At 35.7% G+C, this 20,412-nt stretch overlaps 1 protein-coding gene across 1 annotated transcript; it reads left to right on the top strand.

The window, feature by feature from the left end:
* The first annotated feature begins 8,350 nt into the window (after positions 1 to 8,350).
* On the top strand, positions 8,351 to 11,161 carry LOC149778817 (uncharacterized). Its single transcript, XM_089938529.1, has 2 exons — positions 8,351 to 9,065; positions 10,275 to 11,161. The coding sequence occupies exons 1-2, from the start codon at positions 8,352 to 8,354 to the stop codon at positions 10,596 to 10,598; spliced, it is 1,038 nt and encodes a 345-aa protein (XP_089794655.1). The 5' UTR covers position 8,351; the 3' UTR covers positions 10,599 to 11,161.
* The last annotated feature ends 9,251 nt before the right edge of the window (positions 11,162 to 20,412 follow it).

Here is a 20,412-nt window from a genome sequence, read left to right as displayed (position 1 = left end):
CAGATGTTTCGTCTATGTGAAAGTATAGATAATAAAGTTATCGATGTGGACAAGTTCACTGAGTCAGAAACGAAACTTTCAAACAACTAAACGCATGAACGTGATATTCGCAATGTCGATGACAAACGTGAGAGACGCGGTAATTAAAAATACGTTCTGGTCATTGAAACAGTTATTTAGGAGAATATTCGTATCTTTTCGCAAATTGAATGGTCTAGACTATGACCAGTGCTCTCTAGGGTCTATAGAAAATATAGCATAGAAAACCATACTGAGGTCAAGGGCTATGGCATATCTATCAGAGACGTACCATTTTACTAGCCTGACAAATTACAAGATTCGAGAAAATAAAGGCAAATGAAGGTCTTGTTAGGAAACAAACAGCATTATAGCCAGTAAGACAAGACGACGAAAAACTACTATTTCCGCTGGCTCAATGGACTGTCACACAACACCTGCTATTTCCATTTTCCCCCATGTAACTATTTTGATACAATGTTAGGCTAGCGATAGAAGGCACACTGTATGATACAGGTCAAAGATGAGGTTTTCCTCCGGCAGAGAGATGAAAGTGAAAGAGCATAAACATCTTTTCTTTAGCTGGTAATAAGATTGGTAATAAATATAATTACATTTACGCCTCTTGAATTTTCTCAAAATATATTTTCTTAGTTAGCTCTTCGAATCCAACCGACAGGTCCTGCAAACCCGATACACAACGAAACTGTACTGAATTGTGATACATTTCCAGCTGAAATCCGTTCTCCTTACCGCACTGAACTGACCTAGTAATCCAGTCCAACATAATCAGAAAGGCAGAATTTTGTTTGATCAACATAGAAACAAAATCCATGCGCATTCATTCACAATACGAATCTAAATTTAAATTTTAAGTAGACCAAAACTACAATTCTTTTAAAACTGATGTAGACTTCGCGACTAAGTTCGAAGGTTGCCGTACGGTGCTATGTGCGCATTAATATTGTTCAAGAAGTATTGATACATGTACGGTTGAGTATGTGTTTTCAAATGCAGTTTAAATTCATTACTTTGTTTCTTGTAGTGAATTTTTTAAAAATTAAGCCATAGGTAGAATATGAAAATGAGTATATAATAGAAAGGTTACCGCATTTGTATGGGAAAATATGTACTCCTTTTCTCGGATGGATACTTCACTCCCACAGGTCGTGCAGTATCCATCTGAAACAAATCTCGTTCATATTTTCCCATACAAATTTAGTATCATATGTGTGTGTGTGTGTGTGTGTGTGTGTGTGTGTGTGTGTGTGTGTGTGTGTGTAGGTGTGTGTGTGCATAATATTTCAAAATTGACCTTTAAAAGCTGTAAGAGTTTCAGACGATTGGCCAAAAATATAATGTTCTAAACTTTCTGCTTTTAAATTTTTTTTCCTCAAAATTTCTCTTTTAAAGAGGCATTAGATAGATATGTAGTTAGAGCGTCCGCCTCGGATGTCGGATGTCGCTGGTTCTAACCTCGGCCGAGTCATACCAACGACATGTAAAAATGGTACGAACAGCTGCTTCGCTAGGCACTCAGCATTAAGAGGTTAGTGTTAGAACTGGTGGGTCTGGTGTCAGGATAATGTGACTGGGTGAGACATCATGCTACATGAAAGGTCAATCAGGCAGGCCAAATCAGTCGATCGATCTCGCTATGCTCTCCGGAGCAAACTCTGAAGATAGCATATGAAAAGCATGTGTAACTCTCATCAGAGAAACGTTTGTTTTCCCCAAGATTTATTCAATTAGTCCATTACATGTGGTAAATGCGCTGGGAATTTATCAATTACTTCGCCACAATATGCTAAGGATTGTGCAAACATTAAACCTAAATCCCTCATTTCAATTTTTTTTTATTATCGTGATATACACAAATATCTCAGTATCATAACTTTCTGGAGGCATATCAGACCCGTATAGAGTATTTTCAAAGCTTTCTTTTTGTTGAAATTTCATTAAAATTTACTAAGTTTTATTGTCAATTTTTGTTTTTAAAATTATGCCCGGTAATGTGTCTGACAGTTTACGCTGTGAAGATGGTCTAATGGTGATTTCTTGGCTGTACTATATTTCAGACATCTCTGTAAGTTTTCGCAAACCTGAATAATACATATATTTTCATCATTTAGACTACAAGCTACTTAAAATTTTATTACATTAACAACCATTCATTTAGACTACAGGTTACTGAAAAATTTATTACATTAACAACCTTTCGTTTCAGGCTACAGACAACTGAAACTTTTATTACATTTACGACCTTTGATTTAGACTACAGACTGAAATTTAAATGGAGTATTAAACATCAAAAAGACGATTTGAATGGCACAATATAAATCGCATCAACCTATTTCTAGAAAAACATTTAAACACTAAAACGTTATATTCAGCCACGGTCTTCAGTTTTAGAGCATTACAACAAGTTATTGGGTCGCTCACATATACTTTTTAGTGTGCTTATTATCTGTTTTATTCTTTTATCGCTTTTTCTTTCTCTCACTGGGTGCGTATTTATCAGGTATAACCGTTGCTCAATTCGCGCGTGTAGTCATGTTTCGATAACGACAATTCTTATTGACTGGTGTCTCTGGAAAACAGAGAGAAGCCAACAACAAATAGAAACTTTAATTCGTTCTCATCTGCTTCTTTCTTCAGAGATGATAACCTTTATTCTTTGTTTCCTTTATTTCTAGAAGCATTGAAAGTTCACAACATTTGATAAGTGGCTGAAAGATCCAGATGAAAGAGGTAGCTCGAGTATCGACCAAAATTCTATTCCTGGAAGTTGAACTGCACAAGTCTGATCGACCCGTATACCCACAAGCTTTCCCCGAATTAGGGAACCATTGCTCACGACACCAATCATAATCCCATTCGGAACATTGGATTCGCTTTATTATAACGTCATCGGAATAGTGTGACGTATGCTGCATGCGACTTAAGTGTATTGGTGATGCTAACAATGGGGCTGGGTACAGGTCTAGATGGTTTATATGGTCAGAACAATGTTTCTTCATGACATCAATCTAGTCAATCTACAGTGATTTCGATCACACTTTAGTCCCATCATAGACTCTAGGGTTAAGTTATTCGAACTCTGTGAAAATATCCAAGCATATTACAAGCGATCCCATCATGTCATTCCACTTTTCCTCAAGTATATTATAACGATCCAATCATGTCATTCCACTTTTCCTCGAGCATAGTACAAGCGATCGGATCATTGTCATTCCACATTCCCCGAAGCATATTACAGGCGATCCAATCATGTCATTCCACTTTCCCCCAGGCATATTATAAGCGATTCATTCATGTCATTCCATTTTTCCTGAAGCAAATTACAAGCGATCCAATCATGACATTCCGTTTTTCCTCAAGCATACAGGTGGCGCTATACAGTTTCGCATTTTGCATAGGGTTAGGTGTTTAAAGAAAAAGAATTTCCCCGGCTCTCCTCACTGGTTACACTGGCTATTTAAAAAAGACCTTGTATATCTTAGGTATAATGCAAAGAACCTTTAATTCCCTTTATTTTGGTGTATGATTGATGGGTGTACTATGGGTTATAGAGTATACAGCTTGGCCTTACTTCAAATGTGCACCTTTCAAAAAAGTGCTAGCTCTACTTGGTCATTTTCACTTCCTGAACTTCAGAGGTCAATTGTATAAAAAAGAGCCGATAACTTTTTTTTACATTTTATATATTTGGTAATTCATTCATTGCACTTTCAGAAGCTGGTATTGTCTAGTCTGGCAAAATTCATTTTCCCATTTTAATAGCTGCTATGTATAGTGCACTTTAGACTAATTCAGACTGATTTTTTAACACAAGGAAGCAGTCATTTTAGTTAGCAGTGTACTTAAATCATGTAAAATTTCCAAAAGTACAATATCCAAAAGAAATATCATCCACATTACATTAATGTAGCATAGAGATATGCCAACATTCTCTCCACTGTGCATGTTTTAAATGCGAACTACTTCACCTTACATACGTCACTCTCTCAAAAGTACATATTATCTGGTGAGCGCCACCACAACAAGTGATCGGATCATTATCATTCCACATTCCCCGAAGTATATTACAAGCAATCCAATCGTGTCATTCCACTTTCCCCCAGACATAGTGCAAGCAATCCAATCATGTCATTCCACTTTTCATCAAAGCATATTACAAGTGATCAAATCCTGTCATTCCACTTTCCCCCAAGCACATACAAGTGATCCAATCATGTCATTCCCCTTTTCCCACAAGCATATTATAAGCGATCCAATCATGTCCACATTTCCTCAAACATATTACAGGCGATCCAATCATGGCATTCCACTTTTCCTCGACCATATTACAAGCGATCCAATCATTGTCATTCCACTCTCCCCGAAGCATCTAACAAACTATCCAATCATGTCATTCCACTTTTCATCTAAGCATATTATTAGCGATCCAATCATGTCATTCCACTTTTCATCCAAGCATATTACAAGCGATCCAATCTTGTCATTCCACTTTTCCTCAAGCATATTACAAGCCATCCAGTCGTGACAAATCCTTCTAAATGTATGGGGGAGAAAATGTATACAATTCATACAGTGTAGTTACAAGTGCATGTTTTCAAGACGTTGCGATTTTCAAATATTATTTGGCAAGTTCAGTTCATTTTCACAGAGCAAATAATGGATCTTTCTATATGGGGACCTACGACTATTTTGCAGAATCAAAATCTCTTGGCGATTTATTCACTTATAAGCACGGTTTAAAAAATATGATGTAAATAAAAGCAAGAATATGGTCAATTAAGCGACACTGTGTTGGATTTGAGACTTCAATGGGATAATGAGACAGCTTGACTTAAAGGGTTTTCTTACCGCAACATCCAATAAAATTCACAGACCCAAAGCACAGAAATATCTGCTTGATAGGCCTTGGTGTAGATGGGGGTTGTCATATCGCAACCATGGCTAGCGAAGATGGAAGAATGTACACGTGTACGAGTTATCTGATACCCTTAGAATACCCCTTTGTTATCTGTTGATTTCAGGTCATACAAACTATCTTTATTTTCCACTGGATTTTTGAATAAAATAAAATTATTCTGTTGAAGCAAAGGTAACATGCCAATATAGATTTCTCAGAATAATAATGTAAATAAGCAAAATTTCATACAAGACTGGCCGTTGTATGTGGAACATTTCATTTAAATTTCCTTCCACAAATGTGTGTCCTGACATATAACGTATAAAACGATATGTTACCTGGGAGAGTCTACCCCGTTTCTAGTTAATGTGATACCCTTTGAATTACCCCTTGCTATCGGTTGATTTCAGGTCATACACACGAGTCAAGCGTTATGAACCACACGACTGTCCCACAAAGAAATTTTAACAAAGAAATTTGAAGAGAATAGCAAAGATCGACCGCTACGTCACAGCGTGCTCTTGACTTTTCCTATTTGCATCACGTCATCCAGCTTTATACAAACAAGTCGTTGGCGTCCACTCGAGCTTTCCAAACAATTAATTTAACTACCGAAGATTTAAACCTTATTTAATCTAAAACCGTTAAGGGGATTAAACTGAAATTTTGAGACATCGTTGATACTAACCTATAAATGTTAATGAACCTGATAATTACGTTAAATGTGTTTGTAATTATTTTATACGGTTGTTTCTAGTTTTCATTTCTGAATTTTAATCATTCCAGCATGTCAGCGCCTGGCAGCTAATTTTAGTGCTTTAAGACCGGATGGAAGAAGACTATCCAGGGAGTCCCTAATGGTATCAGATTACTTTTAGACTGGCGATATTCTTATCCAATGGACCAGCTTGCAAAAGTGATGGTTCCGAGATTAAGAAAAATATGAGAAGCCATTGTCTGCATTAAATCCTGCAAACATGCTTATAAAGATATTGTTAGCTGTTAACTAGCATGTGCTGGATTTATATATTAGATAAGTAATTCTTAACCCAAGGGTCGCGACCTAAAACGTGATCTCAGTCCTGTTGCCGGGTAGTTCGCCAAGATCAACCTTACTAATTTGAAACTCCCTATGCAAGTGATTGCTAAGCATTTGATTGGTGGAGAGGCTAACTAATCCGAGATCTCGATTTAGTAATCCGAGATCTCGATTTATTATTCCGACATCTCGATTTACTAATCCGAGATCTCGATTTAGTAATCCGACATCTCGATTTACTAATCCGAGATCTCGGTTTACTAATCCGAGATCTCGGTTTACTATATGGAAATTTAAATTGATGAATTTGTCATCTGGGTGCCTCATTTTGACTGGATGTGTTTATTGTGGATAGACTGCTGTAGGTTGGAGGCGAAATATTCAAGCAAATGACGTAAGTTGTAAATGTAGAGTTTTGTTATAAGGGTGTTTATTACAATTAAAATAAAATACTACTTGTGAAGTGACGAGGATACATAAGAAAGTATTCTTTGCTGTATCAAGTAAGTCAAGCCTTCTCATTGTCGGTGATCCTGTAGTAAAGCCCTACAGTATGCTTCTAAAGTATTTAAGTGTTCATGATTATTACGTTTGAGATAATGTTTTCATAATACCTGCTTCTACGAAAAATCAGGTACATTTGTTTTGTCACGGTAGTTGAGTGTTTGTCAACTGGTCCGTCTGAACGTCCATCGTTCTTTATAGTCTCTTGAAGCCCCAATTTAGAGTATGTAGTTAGGTTCCGTATAGGGGTTGTTAATAGTATGTAGATTTTGGATTCAGGTTCGATCATAAGGAACCCTTATTCGGGTTAAAAGATCTAAAGATTACTTGCCTTAGTTAATATAGAAAAGTCTACACTGTGATGGCTTTGTTTTCAAATTAAAAGACCGATCCGGTAGCCTAGTGGTTAGAGAGTCCGCTTCGTATGCAAAAGGTCGCGGGTTTGAACCCGGCCAAATCATATCAATGACTTATAAAAATGGTACAAACAGCTACCTCCCTAGGCGCTCAGCGTAAAGAGCTTAGTGTTGGGACTGGTCGGCCTGGTGTCAGGATAATGTGACTGGGTGGGATATCATGCTACATGTCTGCAGGCATGATGCCCCAGTGCTAGACATCACTATTAACTATCACACTGCAGACATCGTAGCGACATGACTGCAGAATTGTTAAAGTTATGTTAAAAATCCAAAACACAGACACACACACAAATGAGATGAGGTGTATATGGTTTAAACGATTAGATCTTGGTTTTTCATTTGACCTCGAGCAATTCATAGAGAAGGCATAATACTCAAAAGGTCAAAATATGTTTGCAGAGTTTGAATCGAAATTGTCAAGATGCTTACGGCACTCGGAAACTGATAAAAGTGTGTTTTTTGGGAAGAGTGGTCGTTTGAAAACTGAGTATTCCACAGCAATAGGGTAAGGATTTATCGTTAGAAAGAGAAAAAAAAGAAACAGGATTTCACCACGTTCTGCAAAGTTGATATGATGTTATTTAAAGGTCCTGGACAAGTGACTTTGTTCACACCGCTATTTAAGTTCCATACATTTTTCCTTCATTTTTCCAAATAATTTTTAAGAAATCCAGTCAAATAATTAGAACTTCAGGTACATCAAGACTATTTTACTTACGTTAGGCACCCTGTCCAAAAATCGATTTAGGTTACTTGGCATTTTATGTAAATAGCTACATCTGACTTAAATCACTGGACTTTCTACTGTGATAAACCTTTTGAAAACCGGTTGACCAGCACTTGTTTGTTTGATATTCATATGTACAAACCATGGGCTGAACTAAAACAAACATCGTTTTTTCTGTTTAGACTTATTACCGCTTTCGATTTAATGCAAATCAAATTGTTCACTGTTTAGCAAATTTCCAGGGGAAAACAAAACATAGAATAATTGTCAATTATTTTCTTCGAGATTATAATAGGACACATACAAAAAGTTGAATGGCTCAGTTAGTTTAGTGATCTCGTATATCTTTAAGAACCCGAGTTCAATGATTGGAGAAAGATGCACGTTTATTATCGGATTAGAAACTGGAACTTCACCCAAAAATAACATTAAAAATGTAAAAGCTAACACTTTGGCAAGGTTAGTGTACACCTCATCGGTCTACAAGGATAAAATACATATAAACAACAAATGTGATACACCCACCTCCTTTCAGAACCTGACATTCAGGAAGAAATTCTATTTTGTGCGATCACTTTCCATTATCATTGGTAAAGTTTCTAGTTCAACGACTGCAGAAAGCTATATATTTGTATGTAGGAAATGGGGTTAAAAAGTTACTAATTTTAAATTAAGTTTTTCATGTTTCAGATGTACACAAGGCATTTAATTGAGCTGTACTTCTATATGGGCTTCACATATAACGAAATAACGATGATTTTATCAATAAAGCACACTATCAAGATCTCTGTGCGTCATCTAAAACGGAAATTGCGTGAACTTAAATTGACAAGGAGGAAAGGCTATTCTGATCTAGATAATGTGCTTTCATTTATTGAATATCAGTTAACAACATCTGGACAGATGCATGGATACAGATGGATGTCTCAAAAGTGCCTTTTAAATGGTTTGAAAGTGAAGAAGGAAGAAATTAGACTCGTGCTTAAGATACTTGATCCACAAGGAGTTGAGTTAAGACAAAGACGATGCTTACGACGCCGACAATACTTCTCCAAAGGCCCAAACTACTGCTGGTACATTGACTCATATGACAAACTTAAACCTTATGGATTGTGCATAAATGGCTGCATTGACGGCTATTCCAAGAAATTGATCTGGTTAAAGGCTGGAAGATCTAACAGTGACCCAAAAGTCATTGCAAAATATTTTCTTGATGCTGTTGAAAAATATGGAGGATGTCCAACGTTTATGCGTGGCGATATGGGTACAGAAAACGTCAGAGTTGCAGCTATGCAAAGGTTCCTTCGACGATCTGATGGTTTGGATATTGACAATGATAGAACTTTCATATATGGCAAAAGCACTCTGAACACCAGGATTGAGTCTTGGTGGGGAATACTTAGAAAAGAGTGCTGTCAGATTTGGATGGAAGAACTAAAGGTACTTCGAGATAGTGGGTTTTTCTCAGGGAATGCACTAGACATCAACCTCGTACAATTTTGCCTTATGAGGTTATTGCAGGTACAGGGGCCCCGAGTGGCCGAGTGGTCTAAAGCGCTCTCCGTTACGGATCACTGCCATCTCACCTCTGTCTGCGTGGGTTCGAGTCTCGGATTCGGCTAATGTTGGTATGTGAGAAAGCTTGCCAGTAGCTTCTCGTGGGTCGGTGGTTCTTTCCGGGGTTTTTCCGGGTTCTTCCTCCACCATTAATACTGGCCGCCATGTATAGCCTATCGTGTGCTGAAAAATGGCGTTAAACCCTACAACAACAACAACAACAACAACAATTGCAGGTACAGTATATGTATGTATGTATGTATGTATGTATGGGGTTGGTGTGTGTAGGTGTATGTGTAGGTAGGTAGGTGTGTAGGTAGGTAGGTAGGTGTGTAAGTAGGTAGGTAGGTGTGTAGGTAGGTAGGTATGTGCCTCCGTTTTTCCTAAAATATAGAACTTCGAGACGAATATCTAAATAACCTTTAGGTATAATCTACACCACCATCATACTTAATAAATGTCTTTCATAAACAAATTTCTTCGGGAAAAAAGCCAAAGTTACTAATTTCAAAATTATTTCAATGCATATTTCTGTGGTGATAATGTAATAACGTTTGTCATTAGTAACACCTGACTTAGCAAAACATAATTGTTAAGTTTAAGTTGACTTTAACTATTGAATACATTTCACCAGATTTGAAAACAAATTACGTGTAATCTCAACACATAAAACACGGTACAAAAATAGGATCAACGAACGAAAAAATAAAAAAAAAAACGTAAAAATTAATACAAATTAAATAGTCATAATTACACAATTACAGTTTTACAACATGAGAGATATGGCTATTAGGTGAATAGTTCCATTCTAGATGATGTGTTTTAGAAACCTTCATATCAAATTGGGTTTACATTCAGACGCAAGGAAAATATTCATACTCCACACTGTTGTCTTATTCTTCTTATGGACTTTTAACCTATTTACTCGTTCTGTTTTTAACTGCTTCATTAAAAATTTTAACAGCTTCTCTTTTCTCAATTTAGAGAACTTTCCCAACTTTTATAATTAATGTCTACATGAAGGAATGACATGTTCTTCTGTGTACCAGTATCACCATGCCATAACAAATACGGTACCTATTTTTATTGCAGGATGAATTAGACGACCTTATGATGATTTGGAATACACACGGAATAAGAGCAAACCGGAACAACTCTCCCTCGGGTAGGCCAATGATACTACACTTATTGCCGGATATGGAGAATGTAGAAGATCATTTGTGTGATGTTTCAGAAGAGGAGATAGAAGTGTGCCGCATGGAATGTGCTGAAGAAACGATCTATCCTTGTGAGGAAGAATTATTCGAACTTTGTTGTCTCCATATGGAGGAAAACAACTGGAATCTACCGAAAGCTATCACCGAGGCAATAGACTTGTATTTGCACCTACGCAGCTGGCTTTTAACACAACTGTGACCGGTTTGATGCCAGATATAGCAAGTTCTGTACATCTTAATGTGTCACAAAAAACCTTCCTCAATGCATGTGTCAAACAGTCAGTAACAGAGATTTATTTCGGGGAGGCGATATAAAAGTGTTTATGTTTGCTTTCTTATCCGATTAAAGTCATATCATTTGTGTAAATTCTACTAATAAATAGATTCTTCTAACCGATTTTGACTGTAATATGCTCTAAAATTACTTCAAATTTTTATTAGCTCTGTAGGCATTAAGGTTAACAGAGGTTAGGCGAAGATATGTCGCTGTCGATAGGTTGCCCGCTTTGCACCTGTTTTTATTTCTCACTCTTCCCACAGCTGGTGGTCAAGAAACATGGCAAATATCTTTGTATTGCGGTGTAATCGGTGCTAAATGAAAATGATTTTACTTTTTTGGGCATTCAGCTCGATGCAGTCATCCTGAAAGTTTTTTAGTCGTTACTCCTACTGGATGGATGGTCATATCAACATGAAAATGTCTCTTCTCCAGGAACACTTCTTACAATGCATTGCTACTAAAATAAATAAATAACAATCGTCTTCTTGAGATTCTTCTCATTCCACCTTGATCATCGGATCCTACGTGCCAAATGCACAGAATGTTTTCAGTATAATCTCTCTCTCTCTTATAAAGTAACCATTTTAAAAATGGTACCACATCCATCACTGGCTTCTGTTACATTCACCTTGACTAATGACCCAGAATATAATGTGTTAGACAACATATCTGGCACTGCAACACAGGTTTGAGCTTTATCCATTTGAGACCCTGGTTCATCTGGGGAATTTATCAGGTAAAATGAATCTGAATCTAGTAATCAGGGATACAACCCTTTCATATTCATCCAGGTATCAAAGCCAAAGTAACTCCTATATATTACAACCCTTTCATATTCATCTAGAGTCAAAGTAACTCCTATATATTAAAACCCTTTCATATTCATCTAGAGTCAAAGTAACTCCTATGTATTACAAACTCTTTCATATTCATCTAGAGTCAAAGTAAGTCCTATATATTAAAACCCTTTCATATTCATCTAGAGTCAAAGTAACTCCTATATATTAAAACCCTTTCATATTCATCTAGAGTCAAAGTAACTGTTATATATTACAACTCTTTCATATTCATCTAGAGTCAAAGTAACTCCTATATATTAAAACCCTTTCATATTCATCTAGAGTCAAAGTAACTCCTATGTATTACAACCCTTTCATATTCATCTAGAGTCAAAGTAACTCCTATATATTAAAACCCTTTCATATTCATCTAGAGTCAAAGTAACTCCTATGTATTACAACCCTTTCATATTCATCTAGAGTCAAAGTAACTCCTATATATTACAACTCTTTCACATTTATCTAGAGTCAAAGTAACTCCTATATATTAAAACCCTTTCATATTCATCTAGAGTCAAAGTAACTCCTATATATTACAACCCTTTCATATTCATCTAGAGTCAAAGTAAGTCCTACATATTAAAACCCTTTCATATTCATCTAGAGTCAAAGTAACTCCTATGTAGTACAACTATTTCATATTCATCTAGAGTCAAAGTAGCTCCTATGTATTACAACCCTTTCATATTCATGTACAGTCAAAGTAACTGTTATATATTACAACTCTTTCATATTCATCTAAAGCCAAAGTAAGTCCTATACATTACAATCCTTTCATATTCATCTAGAGTCAAAGTAACTCGTATGTATTACAACCCTTTCATATTCATCTTAAAAGTTAATCGTATTTTAAATCAGGAAAGATTATTCCGAGGAATGTTTTGATTAATAGGCGTAGCGACGTTTAGCTGTAACTTCGCATTTGTACAGTTTTTCGTATGAGTTAAAGGACAGTTTTGATCCAAAGAAATAATGTCAAGAAGTATTTTCTGTAAGCCTTGGTGTGTGTGTGTGTGTGTGTGTGTGTGTGATCTATATATGATTTTAAATGTTCATGTTAAATAAGTTTTGTTGTCCTTATCACGATGCAGGAATAACACCGTTTGCGCATCGTGGATCATACAAATGTCATAAACAGAAAACGAGTAGTAAATAGGTATGGTACATACACAAAGTGTTAAACCATATTTTAGTTACAATACAAACTGTCGTGCAGTAGGCCTATATATTGCGACGTAAAAGTTATCCTCAAAATATTAGCACAGGCTCCGTGACTTTTGCATATCTGTATAAATGACCTATACAATACAGGTTGGGTAACGGTGCGATGATCTGATTTGTGTAATATACCGAATGCAATTGTCACATAAACTTTCTCACTTCGTCACTTTCGCGATAATGATTTTACTTTGACTGCAAAAAAACATATATATCTACTTTGTTTCCTTTTCAGTTAGTTTTTGTGTGTAAAATGTGTGTCATTTTAAGGGTGGTTGTCCTCATCAGGGACAGCAGTTTCTGAATTGCTGTTTCCATCAACACATGCATAAAATTATACTTCCCGACAAACTGTAATTGTACATATATTTTAATTAAGGAGATCTATTATTCATTTGTATAAATATAATCAACCAGTGCTGCTCTTTTCATCCCACGAACTCTGCTGGACATAATGCATTCTTATATGTTCTAAACAGTCATTCAAAATTACAATTTTGTTTGTAAAACAGACATTGAGATAAACATATAATTTTTCTCTCCTCTTTAATTAACTTAGTCACCGATTAACACATCAGAATCAGAGAAGGTTAATACAATCACTAATACATAATAACAACAACAACAAAAAAAACCCCCAAAAAACCAACAAAACAAGTAAGCAAACAAAACAACAAAAACAAACAGTGATGCATTGTTTTTAAATATATGGAAAATATATACAACATTTCTAGATAATACATGCATAATATCACATCAACTAAGCAGAGTGTAATTTTATGCTCTAAACAAAATATAAGAAATAGCCACTTTCCTACAGACACCCCTCTCTATTTAAAACATGAATCGCATATAAGAATACTTCATCGACATTATTTAAGGGGGGGGGGGGCTGGCAGTTCCCTTGGAATTTTCATCTCAAATCAGGGTATATCTATCGGTGATGAAATGCAAGCAATTTGTTTATTATACTGTTCAAGAAATATTCATCAAAATTGGTTATATGTTTTAGACATTCTGCAGGCTTAAGCACCACTGAAACTAAATATTGGAATGCACATCTATATTCAGAGTAACAAAAGTTAATGCCTGGTACATGGTTTTCAGTAAGAACAATAATAAGAACAAGAACACGGTTGAGAATACTGAACGCCATTACGCCAGTTCGCCTTGTCCGAATGGCTATTTTTAGAAATTGAATTCACTGCTTTTGACCTTTCACAGAGGTAAAATGTACAAGCGCCATTGAATCTCTGTGAAAATTCTAATTAAGTGCACCTGCTGCCTGTTTCCATGGATACGAGGGAGCTAGGGGAGTGGGGTCAGATTTCATATTGATTACACAGGAGACCATTACTGACCAGCAAAAGCAACAGCCCTCACTCCATAAATGGCTTAATTGCTATCCACGTGAAATATTAGCTTCGGCCGTTAGGGTTAGGGTTAGGAAATTAAAAGTTCTGGGGATAAACATATTGTGGCCTGTGATTTTAAGAAATGGCAGGTGGGGGTGGAGAAGGAAAAGACAAATAAGGTGAAACTGAATAAATAAATCGTCTCCCTTTACAGGGTACAGAATTTGGAGCTGCAAACGAACAACTTGGTTAAACCTTTGCTGTATATATTTATATGGAGAAATAATGGCCGCAAAACGTCTAGTTGAACATGGCAAAATAAGTTAACATACAAGGGACTTGATTAAGAAGGCTTTGTCCCCATGTGTCATAAAAAATAAACAAGTGCGGCTCATATTTTGAAGAGTTATTCTCGAAACGTTTGACTTAAAATATGAATATGACGTATTTATTTTATCAATCAACAGCATAGAAGCTAGTCAAAATGCGTCGAGGTTGAGATTATGCGTTTCGATGTACAATAGTTTCGTAATATTTTTTTCTATCGAATTCCACAAGGGCACTGTTCATTTCATAATCTATCAGAAATACCATACACTATTATACTCATTGAACTAATTATAAACACATATTAGAATAATTTAAGCAGAAAATATTTTGGGAGGTTATGATTGGTTGATAATGAGAGTTAAAAATGACTTAAAATTATCTTTTTAAAGCAGTTATGACCATTAATTTAAATTAGATGGAGAAATGTTACACTTATGCGCTTTTAACTGGGGTTGGTGGGTGGGTTTTTTTTGTTGTTATTATTATTGTTGTTGTTTGGTAACATCATTGACATGGTTTAAAAAGCTAAATATTGAAAGTAGCAGTATATTTCACGGGTGCATAATAGGTGAAAGTGGCTTGAAACACATGTAGTTTGCTTTTTAAAATGTCATAGCTCCGATGGGATTGTTCTCTACTGCAGCATTCTCTGATGTACTATATCGATTTGTTCCAGAGAATTTCTAAATTGAAAGAATTTTCAACAGTATGGTGTTTGCATGGGTTGAGCATAGGAATTGCATTTTCAATAGTATAGTGTTTGCATGGGTTGAGTATAGGAAAATGAATGTTCAATAGTATTGTGTTTGCAAGGGTTCAGTATAGGAACTGAATTTTCCATAGTATAGTGTTTGCATGGGTTGAGTATATGAACTGAATTTTCAACAGTATGGTGTCTGCATGGGTTTAGTATAGGAAGTGAATTTTCCATTGTATGGTGTTTGCATGGGTTTAGTATAGGAATTGGATTTTCCATTGTATGGTGTTTGCATGGGTTTAGTATAGGAATTGAATTTTCCATTGTATGGTGTTTGCATGGGTTTAGTATAGGAACTGAATTTTCCATAGTATAGTGTTTGCATGGGTTGAGTATATGAACTGAATTTTCAACAGTATGGTGTCTGCATGGGTTTAGTATAGGAATTGAAATTTTCCATTGTATGGTGTTTGCATGGGTTTAGTATAGAAATTGGATTTTCCGTAGCATAAGTTTGCATGGACTGAGTATTGGGAATTTATTTTTCCATAGTATGGTGTTTGCATCGGTTGAGTATAGGGAACTGAATTTTCCATGGTAGGGTGTTTGCATGGGTTGAGTATAGGAGACTGATTTTTCCTTAGTATGGTATTTGCATCTCTTTATTATAGGAATTGAATCTTCAATAGTATGGTGTTTGCGTGGTTTATCACAGGGATTAAATTATCACAGGAATTAAATGAGTACCTTGTGTCAAGATGACCATCTCTACGTGTATGAATTTTGTAAGTACGTGTGAACCACTATAAATGCAAAAGATAAGGTGTTTGCATCTGTTTATTATAGAAATTGAATTTTCCATAGTATGGTGTTTGCATCTGTTTATAAGAGGAATTGAAAATTTTCCATAGCATGGTGTTTGCATCTGTTTATTAAAGGAACTGAATTTTCAAAAGCAAGGAGTATGCATGGTTTATCACAGGAATTAAATTAGTACACTGTGTCAATGTGACCATCTCTATGTGTATAAATTAGTATGTTACGTGTGAACAAATGTAAAAGCAAAAGATGAAGTTCAAAAAAAATAAAACATTTACTGAATGAAATTGATTTGACACAAAACTGTGAGCTATGATTAGCATCAAACGGCTGACCATAATTACCATATAAATAGTAAACTGTCTTAAATACCGCGGGGGGGGGGGGGGGGGAGTGGCCGAGTGGTTTAGAGCAGATCACTGACATCTCACTTCCGTCTGCGTGGGTTCGAATCTCGGGCTCGGCCAGTGTGGATATGTGAGAAAGCTTGCCGGTAGCTTCTCGAGGGTCGGTGGTTCTTTCCGGGGTTCTCCCGGGTTCTTCCTCCATCATGATGTAGCCTATTTTTGTGCTGAAAAATGGCGTTAAACGCTATAACAACAAGAAGAACTAAATGCTGCTGATAAAGCTTGTAACTTTCACTTTAGACCCATCCTTCATGCATGCTTCTATGCGATAAATCACACTAGTCGCTGGATTTTATTCAACAACGTGTGCACGAACTATGCAGTATGGTCATAAACTTTGGCAAATTCCTAAAAAGCAAACCAGTACATGCCGTAATAAAGAATTTGACATTTAAAAAAGTAAGACTTGGCGGCAAAAACACTGTTTCTAATTAATTTTCTTGTATATGGAAATGACTCCGGACGGATCCTGCTATTGGAAGTGAAAGATAAAGGGAGTGCTGGCAGATAACTAGCCCTCAGAACAAGGGGTATCAAATGTCCAAAATGACCAAAAACTATATATACATTAATACAGACTTGGAATACAACTGCAGTGTATATTTTAGTTAGCATTCAACAATAAAATAAGGGAAGGGGAATCTTGTTGTTTGTGGAATGTTTTATTTTTATTTTTAAATAAATGCCCGGGAATATTCGTGCTCTAATTTTGAAGAAATAAATATGGCAAGCCATCCTGTTATTCTGGAAAAACTACCAGCCGAGTTAAAAGAACCCCCCCCCAAAAAAAAAAAAATTAAAAAAGAAATTACATTTTCCTACGGTCGGTCCTTAACTTTGCAGTCTTTTATTTATTTTTTATTTTTGGGGGGCACCAGACAGATGCCCCCCCCCCCCCAATAAATTCTAAAAATTTTATGTGTATTTGTCTTCCCCCAGATGTGTTGCTTTGTGTTATTTTTGCGTTCTTTTGAAGCGAAAAATAGGATTTGGGTATTTGTATCAACCCTAGTGTATCTATAGGGGTGTACCTCCGAGAGTGATTGCTATTATCCTCTCGGATTACTTTCCCTAGTATTCTGGTGACCTTGCTAGGGTCTCCTAAGTCCCGTGTTTGTTATGTGTTTGTGCTATGTGTTATGTTTGCTATATGTATTTGTGTATTTGTTGGGACAGCATTCTTTGTCAAATTCTTGTCATGTACCAGTTGTCTTATCAAATCCCGTGTTTATTATTACCACGGGAATGTATATTTAATAATTTTGAATTTTGTAGATCGGTGATATTTCCCTCTAAACATTTGAAACCTTATGGGTTTTTATGTGTGTATTTGAGATCACCTCTCTAATTAGAAGATAAGACTGTGCTCCAGGAGGGGTTCACACTTTTTTATTTTTTGTATGTCTCCCCCATGGAGCAGGTCTATCTATTATTTATGAAAGTTCCGAAAATTTTCCAGTATAGAAATATAAATATTGTATCGAGTAAAGAACTGCGATAATGTTAGTATCCTATAAATAAAGATAGAAAGTCAAGGGTTCTATTTATTCGTTCCGCCTATCTCAAGAGGTTTGTTTTTTAGACTCTTTCATGGGCCTTCCGCCTATCTCAAGAGGTTTGTTTTCCAGACTCTTTCATGGGCCTTCCGCCCATCTCAAGAGGTTTGTTTTCCAGACTCTTTCATGGGCCTGTTCACTTCGCGTAGCGCCATGTGACATGGCTCAATAACGTCATTATCCGTACTTCCCCTCTTGAGGGCTCCTATTTGTCAATGATTATTTGGCCACAACTTTTAATAGCATTTACTATGTAGTTTGTTATTTTATATAAAGTTGGCTTCCCGAAGTTTCCATCAAGGTATAATAGACTTTGTGGTTTGTAAGTGTTTGTTTTATTTATTTCATTAATTAATACTTTTCTACTTTCTTCTGTTTCCCTACATTGTAAAATTACAAGTTTCTTTGTGAAGGGGTCTATTTTGCACAGCGGACATTTTGGCAGTACTCTGACCATGTGCCTTCTCGCTGCTGCCTCTCCCGTCAACCACGCATCATGCATGTATTTGAAGGAGAGACTTTGTATTTTAAGGGAGCCTAATTGGGACCAGTGCACCCATTCCCTCTTCCAATTTACATATAAGTTTTCTCTCTCAATTTTGCATGGTAATTTTCTAGTAATGTCATTTCTAATCCATTGGTACGTTAGCTTCTCCCCCATATCCCATAATTCCTACTTATCCCTATATTTTATCAATAAATCTTTAATACTTTTAAATTTCCTAGGGGCTTCTAATAATTTTGTGAGTTTATTGTTCTTATATATTTCCACCCTATTTCTTAAAATGAACCCAAACCAATATATATAAATCCCCTCCCACGGAAATTTAGAGTCAGCATTTAATCTTTTAAACCTATTTAAAATATTAGTAATTTTTAAAAGTATGGGGCTCGGTAGCCCAATCCCCCCCCCCCATTTCTTTAGATTTATATAAAGTCTCCTTAATAATGTAATGTAGTTTAAAATCCCATATATAATTAATAATTAATTTATCTATGTTATTAAGAGTAATATTATTTATATTTGTTGATTTCATTGTATAGTTTAATTTGCATACATGTATGTTTTTGCCACTTGGGCTCGTTCCATTAGACATAGTGGCGTAAGTGCCCAGATATGCACATTCCTTTTAATTTCATTTTCCATTTTTTTACAGCTTTCTTTTTCTTCGTTTTTTCCAAAGTATATGCCTAGTGCCTTAACTGTATTTTTAAATAAATGGGCTGGTATGGTCGAGTGCCTACCACGCCAGTTGCCTATCTCTAGAATTTCTGTTTTTTCCTGAATTATTTCGATCCTGATGCTTGTCCAAATTGTTCATATTCCTTTATTAAGTATTCAAAGGATTTCGGATCATCAAGAAAGTTCGTGCAATCATCTGCATGTTGTAGCATTTTCACTTCGTCTTTTGTATTTGGAACTTTTATGCCTTTTATTCCCTTGTTTAGTTTTATGCTGATACTTAGCATTTCAATTGCTATTACGTATAATAGCATAGACAGGGGGCACCCTTGCCTCACTGACCTTTTTATATCAAATTTTTCTGTCATTACTCCGTTATTTTGTACTCTAGAGGTTATCTTATTGTACAATATTTTAGTCCATTTCCGGAAAGTTTCTCCGAATCCAAATTTTTCTAAGACTTTCTGTATATAGTTATGTTCAGTTCTATCAAAGGTTTTTTCCTGATCAAAAAGTACCATGGCAGCTTTTTGTCCTTTTTCTTGTAAATAGTCTATAATATTTTTTTTTTGGGGGGGGGCGGGGGGAACCAGACAGATGCCCCCCCCCCCCTCCTAATTTAATAAATTATTTTATGTGTTTTTGTTTTCCCCCAGATTCGTTGTATTGTATTATTTCATCGTTTTTTCTTTTGTAACGTGAACTAGGATTTTGGGTATTTGTATCATCCCTAGTGTATCTATAGAGGTGTATCTCCGAGAGTGATTTCAATTCTCCTCTCGGGTTACTTCCCCTAGTATTTTGGTGACCTTGCTAGGGTCTCCTAAATCCCGTGTTTGTTATATGTTTGTGCTATATGTTATGTATGTTATAATGTGTATTTGTTGGGATAGCATTTACCATCAAATTCTTGTCATGTATTAGTTTTCCTATTATATTCCGTGTTTATAATACAACGGAAAATTTCTTTTATTAATTTGAATTTGGAAGATTGGTGATTTTCCCCTTAATGTTTTGAATCTTAGTGATTCTTATGTAGTGTATAAATAAATCACCTTTCTGTTTCTGAGATGAGACTGAGCTCCAGGAGGGGTTCACACTTTTTTTATTTTTTGTGTCTCCCCCATGGAGATGGTCTATCTTTCAATTATAATTGATCCGAAAGTTCATCACAATTATGATAGTTGATAATGGTTTGTTTGTGGTAAAAAAAAAAAAAAAATTTCAAATTTACAATTTAAAAATTTAAAAAATTTTAAAATCTTGAAATTTTAAAATTTTAAAGATTTCTTTTCACATAAAGAGTTGCTAGTATATAAGAAGATATAT

The sequence above is a fragment of the Sinohyriopsis cumingii genome, chromosome 17 (genome assembly GCF_028554795.1).
Source record: "Sinohyriopsis cumingii isolate HCF-2022 chromosome 17, ASM2855479v2, whole genome shotgun sequence".
NCBI classification, from domain to species: domain Eukaryota; kingdom Metazoa; phylum Mollusca; class Bivalvia; order Unionida; family Unionidae; genus Sinohyriopsis; species Sinohyriopsis cumingii.
Note: the sequence above shows the minus strand (reverse complement) of the source record. Positions and strands in the feature narration are given on the sequence as shown.